This window comes from Littorina saxatilis, linkage group LG1, assembly GCF_037325665.1.
Source record: "Littorina saxatilis isolate snail1 linkage group LG1, US_GU_Lsax_2.0, whole genome shotgun sequence".
Lineage (NCBI taxonomy): Eukaryota > Metazoa > Mollusca > Gastropoda > Littorinimorpha > Littorinidae > Littorina > Littorina saxatilis.
Window position 1 is genome coordinate 25,756,722 of NC_090245.1, and position 11,891 is coordinate 25,768,612.

Sequence of the window (11,891 nt, forward strand, 5' to 3'; positions counted from 1 at the left end):
GCATTAGAATCTGTGTAACAAATGTCTTCTGCAGTTCGTGCTTTTCCTTCGAGGCTCGTTAACTTCTTTGATTCCTCCAACTGACACGACTCATTAGCAACGGACAGTCAACGAATTAGACATTGTTGCAGGTACTGTTGACGTCATCGTGAATTATGGCTTTCCCTGTCGACTCCTATGATTTTGAGTATCCTTGGAAAGTTATACTCGTTGCAACAAATATCTTCACCGATTCTTGTTTTCCCTAATGGCGCCTATACTTCGATGAGCCCTCGAACTGACAGGGCGTAACCCAGAAACGGTAGCCAACATAATCATGTAAGCAGTGTTGTAGATCTATACTTCTCTTCTTCTTCTTCTTCTTCTTCTTCTTCTTCATTCATGGCCTTAGACTCCCACGTTCACTCATGTTGTTAGCACGAGTGGATTCTTACGTGTATGACCGTTTTTACCCCGCCATTCAGGCAGCATACGCCGATTTCGGGGGAGGCATGCTGGGTATTTTCGTGTTTCTGTAACCCACCGAACTCTGACATGGATTACAGGATCTTTTCCGTACACACTTGGTCTTGTGCTTGCGTGTACACACGAAGGGGGTTAAGTCACTAGCAGGTCTGCACATAAGTTGACCTGGGAGATCGGAAAAATCTCCACTCCAAACCCACCAGGCGGCAGCGACCGGAATTCGAACTCACGACCTCCCGATTAGGAGGCCGACGTCTTACTACCACGCCACTGCGCCTGTCGTAGATCTGTACTACCAACGTCTTCATAAATCCTTGCCCTTTTGCTTCTTTTACCTCGGCGTGTCCTCTGTGTAAACCAGTATCGCTCAAAGGTAAGGGAAAAGATCTCAAGTAACCCGGCAATTTGACACAGACGTCGATAGTCCTTGTTGACCTCGACCCCCAGCGTCGTATTGTGGAATGATGGATGTCTTGATATACATGTGTATAATGTCATTTTGTGGTCAAAAATACAAACGTATAATGACGTGATGGCCATTATAATCTAATACGGTTAACCCGGCGAATGTTAAAAACGCCGTATGATTGACTGGCTGACGTTAAATTAATGCATGTGACATAGAATCTGGTAAAATACCGGACATTTCCTGTTAACGCGAACACGGTTTCTATATATATATATACGACTAGAGTCTGTGTGTCTGTCTGTGTATCTGTCTGTGTATCTGTGCGCGATGCACGGCCAAAGTTCTCGATGGATCTGCTTCAAATTTGGTGGGCATATTCAGGTAGACCCGGGACACGACACAACCTGGTCGATATTTCAACACGTGCTCTCAGCGCGCAGCGCGGAACCGATTTTGGTTCCACCTCAGCTATTTTGGTTCCACCTCAGCTTACCCGGGCCCCCATACCGACACACCATAGCCGCTACACCACATCACAACGCCAAAGTTCTCGGTGGATCTTTTTCAAATTTGGACACCGTATTCAGCTACACCCCGGACACAATATCATCGATGAGATATTTCAACACGTGCTCTCAGCGCGCAGCGCTGAACTCATTTTCGTTTTTGTGTTCATTTCACCATTATAAGTAACTCTTCCTTATCTTCTCCAGTGTTTGGCGTTTATCTCCCTTCCTTCGTGTGGCTTTCCCGTTCAGTTGTAAGTTACTACACTGCGCTGTCCACTGCGCTGAGCGTCTTCGGATATTCCCGGCGTTCTGTTACTGTTACCTATTTTTAGAAGGTCAACGCAGTGTACAGAACGTAAATTGGACCCGTAAATTATCCTCACTGTAAAAGTGCAAAGGTCGAATCAATTTATAGCCACGCGAAAAATACACTGTCATCTATCTCTCTATAGATACGGCTTCTCTGTGTTTGTGTGTGTGTGTGTGTGTGAGTGTGTGTGTCTCTATGTAAGCAACACCTGTGCATTCTTCAGTTCTGTTTGTGATGTGGTCTGGCGGCTTTTGTGTAATTTTATGTACTGGCCTTCCTTTCAGAAGCCATAACTTGCTCAGTCCTGTTTGAGTGGAGTTCGCCTCCAAAGGTGATTAACACGGTTACATTCGTCGACAAGGATGGGACTCGATATGGTCAGGAATGGCATTATGGCCACTGAATCATTTTCGTGCTGTTCCCATTCCACGAATCTGGGAGGGACCTAAGCTTGGCGGGTCCATAGTTCGGACCCGCGTACGGCTCTAAGTACTTCTTCCCGGCGAAGCCGGCTACCCGGCGAAGCGGGTATTCATTCTAGTTTTTACATACAGCACTAACTGTCTGCCTAATCGTTACACTAACAAGCTGCAGATTTCTTTATCGGCCTTATTGCGTCGAGTTTTACTATTCGTTCCCCAAATGCCAGTGCATGCAAGTATAGCATTGATGCGGGGGACTGGTAGCTCAGTTGGCAGAACACTAGACTTGTGATCCTTGGGTAACGGATTCGAACCCAGGCTGGGACGGACACGGGTCAGCTTTATGTGAAGACTCATAGACTGTATCTTGCATGCCCCACCCTGTGTCACCACAGTGGCAGATAAAAGACCGCTGTAGTAAGTGAAGGTAACTAATTACTCACGCACGCACGCACGCACGCACGCACGCACGCATGCATGCACGCACGCACGCGCACACACACACACACACACACACACACACTATTGGGTAGTGCGACCCTTGTTGCTGCTAGTTTTCCACTGAGAGGAATCGACCCGAATGTCCGAGCCTTAGGATGACATGGAAAAGAGAAGTGTTGGGAATTAAAATTAAATGGTTTGGCATCTGGTTTGACCTTTGCGGCAACTTTTAGAGGTTTTGGCAGTCCTAGATCTTGGCTTCACCTTCTCAAACTGTAAAAACAATGTCGGCAATCATGCTTAACTGTCGGCAATCATGCTTAACTGTCGGCCAAGTTCTCGGATTCAAAATGCGTTTCGGCGCGCGTGTTTCCGACAGTCGATGATAAAAGATATTCCCACACATGAAGCCGTTTTATATTACGCAGTCCCGATAGTTTCCGGGATTTGCTCGGCTGACATATTTATATACTGCTCGTGGGAAGCCTGGCTTTCCGCTGAATGCGGCGGCTTCCTGAAGGCTCAAAGGCTGGTGGTGGATGTATGCCTTCGGACAACGCTTCAGAATGTACACCTCCGCAAACATCTTTCACAGACTGAGGGCGTTTGACCCTTAATGATCCTAAAAGTCGTCCCACAGAAGCGCATATAACGCTGGCTTTCTTGCAAAGGGTCATCTGAAAAGTCAACGGTCCATGGCTTCTGGTGGGGAATATCGGGTACGTTCGTCTTTGGTCAGCAATTGCAAAGGATTTTAAAAGGTCAGACAAATGCCAGGCAGATTGGCAGGATGATGCTGATGGCTTTTGTTAAATCGAACGCACAGGGAGAGAGAGAGAGCGAGAGAGCGAGAGAGAGAGAGAGAGAGAGAGAGAGAGAGAGAGAGAGAGAGAGAGAGAGAGAGAGTGAGAGCGAGAGAGCGAGAGAGATCATTTTCTGTGCAAAGAAAGAGTGGAAAAAGCAAGCACAGCAAGAATTAAAAATAAAATAGAAAGGACAAAGCCAGGACAAAGAAAAGACAATATATATTTAAAAATACAACAACAAATAAGTAAAACAAACGAAGAAGACAAGATGTGAGTAATAAAAGAGGAAAACAGAGAGAGAGAGAGAGAGAGAGAGAGAGAGAGAGAGAGAGAGAGAGAGAGAGAGAGAGAGAGAGATATTCAAAGACAGATATCAGGAATGAGATGCAAACCGTTGCACTACTCTTAGCGAGCCTGCAAGCTTTAGAAGTCGTCCTAAATTTAAATTTAACAACAATAGACCTCCCTAATCCTTCCTTATAAGATGGGGTGGGGGCGGCCATTGTCGGTTTGAGATGCCGACGTCGACCCTTTGTATGTTGGACTCTTATTATCCAACACGGAACTAATATGTCTCTACTATTTTACATCCATTTGAGAGAGCTGTGGGCTAGGGGCGGCTATTGTCTGTTTAAGATGCCGACTTCGACCCCTTGTATGTTGGACTCTTATTGATGATAAATATTCTGTATTTAGAAGTATCCAGGAGTTGTTTCCCTTTGTTTTGGTTTGGGTTACCGTCCCTTGTTGCTTGAGTTTGCAGCCGCCATTTTCACTGGTCGTCAGTACCAGTAAGTCCCGCAAAATGTCCAAATATCTTCGGTTAATGTGCCCCTCACATGATTTTGTTCACTGTTTTGGCTCCACGTTTGTTCGAATAACTCGAAAAACAAACTATGCGCAGATAGTGTCACCTTTATTAACGTATTGCAAATTGCGTCTTGCGTCTCGAGAAGCAAGACGTATGACGCGAGACGCAAGACGCAATTTGCAATACGTCAATAAAGGTGACACTATCTGCACATAGTTTGTGTTTCGTGAGGGGCATGTTCCTGGGTCTGTCAGATGTTAACCCGTGATTTGTACAAATGTAAAAACATTTTACAAATTACGTTGAACCTAAAATCGCGCGCGATTAGTAAAAATGTAAACATGTAAAAATATCGTATTCCACAAAGTAATACATGCCCTTTATTATTATTAATATTTGTTGTTTAGAGCCTCTATGCTGGGTGGTGGGGGGTGGTTTGGGCCGGATAGATAACATATTACGATTTTTAGCATAACAAAGAAGAAGAACACAAGAAGAAAGATTGCGAAGCATTGGTGGCCCTCGTAGCAAGGATGACGGGTACTGATAGATCAGAATGTGTGGGTTTTTTTTTTTACGGCGTTGCTGCGTTCTACTTGCGATACATACATGTGTGTGTGTGTGTGTGTGTGTGTGTGTGTGTGTGTGTGTGTGTGTGTGTGTGTGTGTGTGTGTGCGTGTGCGTGCCCGTGTGTGTGTGTATGTATGTGGGTGTGTATGTATGTGTATGTGTGTGTGTGTGTGTCGGTGTGTCTGTGTGTCTGTGCCTGTGTGTGTATGTCTGCGCGTGCGTCAGTGTCTCTGTGTGTATTTGTGTGAGAATGTATGCACATGAGTGCATGTGCTTATGTCTGGCTTGCTGTCGGTCTGTCTATCTGTCTGTTATTGCTCCTGCTTGTGCGGAGTGCATGCATATGTGATGTGTGATGATTGTGTCTAGTCTAGCACCGAGCCCTAAATTAATCAGTTAATGTAAAGCCTGACGAATCCTGCCTCTTGCCCGAAGGTACAGACAAGGCCTGCGGGCACATTGAGTCTCACCAAGAATTGAACGCTGTGTGGCGATCTTAATCGTACGCTTTTATTACGGTTTAAGTAATCCGCAGACCTACAACTGACGTCGACCGTTTATCCTAATAACTTGAAGTTAGCGTTTACAACACGTTAACACCGTCCAGGAAAGCCATATCGGTTGAAGGGACGTTAGCGATAATAACATGCAGTACATTAACATCGATTCAACGTAGTCAGATAGAATCGGTGAGAGAAGAGGCTGGAGAGAAAAGACGGCAGGGCTGAATATGGAAAAAGACACAACAAAGCTCTGGAAACTTACAAGAGCACAGAATGAAGAGGGCAACAAGGGACAGAAGATCACCCTGGAGGAGGAAGGAAGAACACTCACTGGAAAAGCCGCTGCCAATGCTTTCGCCCAAGCATATCGGGGAGAAAGCGACAACTCCATACCCCTGCCTCTACAAAAGGAAATCAGAACAGAAATTAGAGAAAGAACAGAAAGAAACGTACAGGATGCCATGCAACAAGACATCACCATGGCCGAGCTGAAGAATGCCATCAAGAAGCTCAAAAAGAAGAAGTCTCCAGGTCCAGACAACATTACGAATGAGATGTTGCAACACATAGGCAACTCGGCCCTCCAGAAACTACTGGGCATCTTCAACCTCAGCTGGAGACAGGGACAGGTACCTCAGTGCTGGAAGGAAGCCAGGATGATCCCAGTTTTAAAGAAAGGGAAAAACAAGACCAAAACCCTGAGCTACCGACCCATCAGCCTGACAAGCTGCGTATGCAAAACCATGGAGCGCATTGTCAACCAGCGCCTGCAGCTGTACCTGGAATCAGAAAGCATCATCGTCCCAGAACAAGCCGGCTTCCGACAGCACAGAAGTACGGAGGACCAGACAACACACCTTAGCCAGGTCATAGAGGATGCTTACCAGGCCCAGAAGGTCACCCTGGCCACCTTCATTGACCTGCAGAAGGCCTTCGACAAGGTCTGGAAAGATGGACTCCTTGTGAAGCTCCTACGTTCCGGCGTCAAAGGCAACATGTACCAGTGGACCAAGTCGTACCTGCACAACCGAAAGACCAGAGTGCTGGTGGACGGTCACTGTGGCCGAAAGGTGCTACTACGCCAAGGAGTTCCACAGGGAGGAGTACTCTCCCCCACGCTATTCATACTCTTCATTAACGACCTGGTACCAGAGTTGCCCAAAGGAGTCCAAGCGGCACTGTATGCTGATGACCTTGTTCTCTGGTGCTCGGAAGAGTATGCAACCACAGCAACCTACAGGATGCAACTTGCCCTAGAAAAGGTTGCAGCGTAGGCGGAAGACTGGTGTGTGACCATCAACAGGGAGAAGACCACTGCCACTCTCTTCACACTCTCTGCCAAAGCGACACCTAGCAAACTGACCTTGGGGGACACACCCCTGAAATGTGAAGACCAGCAAACATACCTGGGGGTCACCTATGACAAGCGCATGACCTGGAAACAACACATCATGAATGCAGAGGGAAAGGCCAGGAGAAAACTAAACATCATGCGGAAGCTGGCAGGATCACACTGGGGTGCAAACGAGAAGATCCTGAAAACAGTCTACCAGGGGACTGTACGACCGCACCTCGAGTACGGATCAAGCTCTTGGGCAACAGCAGCCAAGACACACCAGCAGGCCCTAGACAAAGTACAGAACCAAGCGCTGAGAATCATCACGGGCGCAATGAAATCAACACTCATACAGAAGATGGAACAGGTGGCTGGCATTCCTCCACTGAGCAAAAGGCGAGACTGCAAAACAATGGTACAAGCCACCAAGTACCAGTGCACTCATGACCATCCAATGAGTGACAGACTCAAGAAGATGTCCTTAGGCAGGCTGAAAAGATCAAGCTTCGCTCTGGAGGCAAGGGCTTTGCAGAAGAAACATCAGACAGAGATGCCAGAGCTAGTGGAGCCACCATCTTTCTCCCTTGACGCCCCACCCTGGGAAGACAGACAAGGAAACCTGGACATACAGACCAGTGTCCCCTACCTCACAACAAAGGACGAGCAGAGCAATGTGACGAAAAAAGCCCTGACTCTTGCCATGCTTGAAGAAAGGTACCCCCAAGAAGCATGGATACGGGTGTATACTGATGGGTCAGCCACAGAGGCCGTCAAAAATGGAGGAGCGGGGGTGTATGTCCAGTACCCCAGTGGAGAGAGGCAAGCAGAGGCTATACCAACAGGCCTCCACTGTACAAACTACAGAGCTGAGGTACAAGCACTGATCCATGCAGCATACACCATCAACGACAGAGTCAACCATGACAACCAGGTGGTCTTCCTGACTGACGCTCTGTCAGTACTACAAGCAATGACCAGTAGCAAACTGCCTCAGCTGGAACACGCTCTACACAACATCAAGAGCCTGAGGACAGTACTGCAATGGATCCCCTCCTACTGTGGTGTACAAGGAAACGAAGAGGCGGACAGGATGGCAAAGCTGGGTGCAGAAGATGAGCAAGAGAACAACCCTGTGAGCCTGACAGAGATGAAGACCATCATTAAGTCTCTGCACAGGACGCCCCAGCCACAGGACAGCTACCACCTGCTATCCAGACCACAGCAGGTGGTCATCTTCCGCCTGAGAACGGGACACAACAGACTTAACCAGCATCTCCACGGGAAGCTGCATGTTGTGCCCTCTCCCATGTGTTCTTGTGGAGAAGCAGAGCAGGACACGGCCCACATCCTACAAGATTGCAGGAACCACCAGGTGCTGAGAGAGGAAATCTGGCCATTGCCGGAGTCCCTGCACAACAAGCTGTACGGGCCAGTGGCTGCGCTGCAGAGGACCACTAATTATATCTCAAGATCTGGACTCCAAGTGTGATCGGCGATCGAAAAGAAGAGAAGAAGAATCGGTGAGGAATGGTGTTATTTGTTTCATTGACGTCTGGTACACTACAGTTTCCCAATGGGTGACAGTAGTCAAAGGACAAAAAAGCATAACGAAATTTTGATGAAGCCGATTCTGACTAAAATCCTATTACTATTTTATAGCAACATGATGTAAATGTGCGAGTGTTTGTGTGTGCGTGTGTGTGTGTGTGTGTGTGTGTGTGTGTGTGTGTGTGTGTGTGTGTGAGTGCGTGCGTGTCTCTCTCTCTCTCTCTCTCTCTCTCTCTCTCTCTCTCTCTCTCTCTCTCTCTCTCTCTCTCTCTCTCTCTCTCTCGAAAACAGAGTATAAACTGCAAAAAAATAAAGTTTTAGACACAGTGAGACAAGCAAAGGCAGAATATTTTAATAAACTGATTTCTGAAAAAAGGGATACAGCTACAATCTGGCGAGCAGTGAATGAAATTCTTGATAAATCTAGGAAGGGATCAACCAATACTCATTCACAAATATCTCCAAATGATTTTAACAAACACTTCATTTCGCTAGCAGACAACCTAAAATCTTGTCTCAATCAGAATGATTCCCTTGATACGGATGATTGTTTTGAAAAATTAAAAACATTCTGTGGACAAAAGTTGACTCAAACTGACACGTTTACTATTCCTCCAATCTCAGTGCACGAAGTAGGAAAACTGGTAGAACAAATGGCGAATAAGAAGTCAATGGGTCCAGACAAGATTCCAGTCAAGTTGCTAAAACTTGCTTTACCTTACATTGTCGATTCCCTAACTTATGTTTATAACCTAAGCATACAACAAAACGTGTTCCCTTCTATTTTAAAGTGTGCAAAAGTATTACCACTTCCAAAAAATAAGGATCTTACAGACCCAAACAACTTTAGACCTATTTCCCTCTTACCTGTTCTATCTAAACCCTTAGAAAAGCACATACAAAAACACCTACTGGCATATATGGAACAAATGAATCTGTTTCATCCTTTTCAGTCTGGATTCCGCTCTAAGCATTCCTGCCACACCGCCTTAAGCTCTTTATGCGAGACTTGGCTGTCAGCAATAAACAAAGCAGACATAACGGAAGCGTTGTTTTTGGACTTTAAGAAAGCCTTTGACCTAGTAGATCACTCACTTCTACTAAAGAAATTAAAGTGCTATTTAAAAGACGACTCAGCCTGTGCCTTTTTTGAATCGTATCTTTCAAAACGGAAACAGTATGTATCCATTAACTGTAAAACTTCGTCAAATGAGTTTGTCAGAAGTGGTGTCCCTCAAGGGTCTGTATTAGGACCTATCTTGTTCTGTATTTATATAAATGATTTACCCCTTCATGTGTCCGATGAAAAAGTTAGATGTGAGTTCTTCGCGGATGACTCTTCTGTTCACACCAGTCAAAAATCTTTGGAATCCGTCAACTCTTCTCTTCAAACAAGTGTGGATGAAATCACTGAGTGGTGCGTTTCTAATGCAATGATCATTCATCCGATTAAAACAAAGAGTATGGTGATAACCACGAGACAAAAACACCAATTAAGTCCTTTACAATTACAACTGTCAGTTGGTTCAACTCAAGTGCAGCAAGTTAGGGAACATAGATTATTGGGTGTTACCATTGATCAAGAGTTGAAATGGCAAACTCATTTGAGTAATATTTGCAAACTAGTATCAAAAATGTGTACCTGTTATCTAAATTAAGGCATTACGCTGATTCTGCAGCACTCAAAATGTTCTATTACGCCCACATAATGCCTCATATAAACTTCGCATCGACACTTTGGGATAACTGCAGCGATGTTCATTTAAAAAGACTCAATTCCCTGCATCGCCGAGCTGCAAAACTTATTCTGCATGATTTGAATAGGTCCACGAATGATAAACTAAAGCTCTTGAATTTCCTCCCCTTGAAAGATCAGTTGACGTTAAACAAGGCTGTGTTCATGTATAAAATTCTAAATGACGACTGTCCTAAATATTTGCAATCACATTTCAAACATGCCACAAAAAGATATGGGTCCCAAAAAATCATCCCTCCTATACCTCGCATAGACCTCTACAAATCGAGCTTAGCCTTCTCGGGAGCGTTTCTCTGGAACTCCTTACCCCAACAGATAAGAAATGCAACTTCAGTGAAAATGTTTAAGAGACAGTCACGTTCACACATCATTCGTGAATGAAATGTCTTGTTCGATTGTTATTTTGTTAAACATTTTGTACTAATGTTAACGGATGTGTAGCTGATCGGAGCAACTTATTCCCAAATGAAAGGTATAACTATGTCAATGTAATTTTGTAATTTTTTGAGTTCTCCTTATGTAATTCCTTAAATGCACATTGTGTTGCATTCTGAACAATGTATTTCTGTATTTTATATGACTGAATTTATATTTGCAATGTGCGTCTGTCTTTATGTGTTGTATAAAGGACAGGTTGGAAGAATAGGCTTTGCCTAAAACCTTTATCCTTTTGTAATAAAGTTCTGAGTCTGAGTCTGAGTCTCCCTCTCTCTCTCTCTCTCTCTCTCTCTCTCTCTCTCTCTCTCTCTCTCTCTCTCTCTCTCTCTCTCTCTCTCTCTCTCTCTCTCTCTCTCTCTCTCTCTCTCTGTCTCTCTCTCTCTCTCTGTCTCTCTCTCTCTCTATCTCTCTCTCTCTCTCTCTCTCTCTCTCTCCCTCCCTCCCTTTCAGAAACCCCAGCGATAACATTAGCTACGTCTATTCATCGTAAGGCCGCACATCAGTTAGACATGGGACTTTTTCTAGCCGTATAAAACGCGAACTATTCTGCAATGCCTTATTGCTGCGTCCCAGATTACCCACGGAATTGTGGGGCCCCCTTACACCCCTGCGACAGTTGGACGATTTCGCAAATCAAGCTTGATTGTGTTAGACGTAAGTGTAGAGAGGATTCAATAAGTCAACGCACTTTTATATGTAGGAGACTGTCTTTTTATGACTGCAGCATCTAAGGGACAGTGAAGTCACAAAATCAGGACACACCGGCAAGCAAAATTATAGCTGTCTTGGAAGAAGAAAACAAGTCGCGTGAGGCGAAATTACTACATTTAGTCAAGCTGTGAAACTCACAGAATGAAACGCACTGCATTTTTTCACAATGACCGTAGTCCGCCGCTCGTACAAAAGGCAATGAAATTGACGAGCCTGTTTAGCGCGGTAGTGGTTGCGCTGTGCTGCATAGCACGCTTTTCTGTACCTCTCTTCGCTTTACTTTCTGAGCGTGTTTTTAATCCAAACATATCATATCTATATGTTTTTTGGAATCAGGAACCGACAAGGAATAAGATGAAATTGTTTTTAAAACGATTTCGGAAATTTAATTGTAATCATATTTTTTTTTTTTTTTAATTTTCAGAGCTTGTTTTTAATCCGAATATAACAAATTTATATGGTTTTGGAATCACAAAATGATAAAAAATAAGATGAACGTAATTTTAAATCGTTTTATAAAAAAAAATTAATTACAATTTTCGGATTTTTAATGACCAAAGTCATTAATTAATTTTTAAGCCTCCAAGCTGAAATGCAATACCAAAGTCCGGCCTTCGTCGAAGATTGCTTGGTCAAAATTTCAATCAATTTTATTGAAAAATGAGGGTGTGACAGGGCCGCCTCAACTTTTACAAAAAGCCAGGTATGACGTCATCAGAGACGTTTATCCAAAAAATGAAAAAAATTGTCTGAGGATATCATACCCAGGAACTCTCATATAAAATTTCATAAAGATCGGATTAGTAGTTTACTCTGAATCGCTCTACACACACACACACACACACACACACACAC

At 44.6% G+C, this 11,891-nt stretch overlaps 1 protein-coding gene across 1 annotated transcript in view; it reads right to left on the bottom strand.

Annotated features, from left to right (window-relative positions):
* LOC138970193 (growth hormone secretagogue receptor type 1-like) overlaps positions 1 to 383 on the bottom strand; it is a 56,141-nt gene extending 55,758 nt beyond the window's left edge. The window contains exon 1 of the mRNA XM_070342711.1: positions 343 to 383. Within this exon, the coding sequence (XP_070198812.1) occupies positions 343 to 383 (41 nt within the window). The remainder of the gene's footprint in view (positions 1 to 342) is intronic.
* Positions 384 to 11,891: the final 11,508 nt, after the last annotated feature.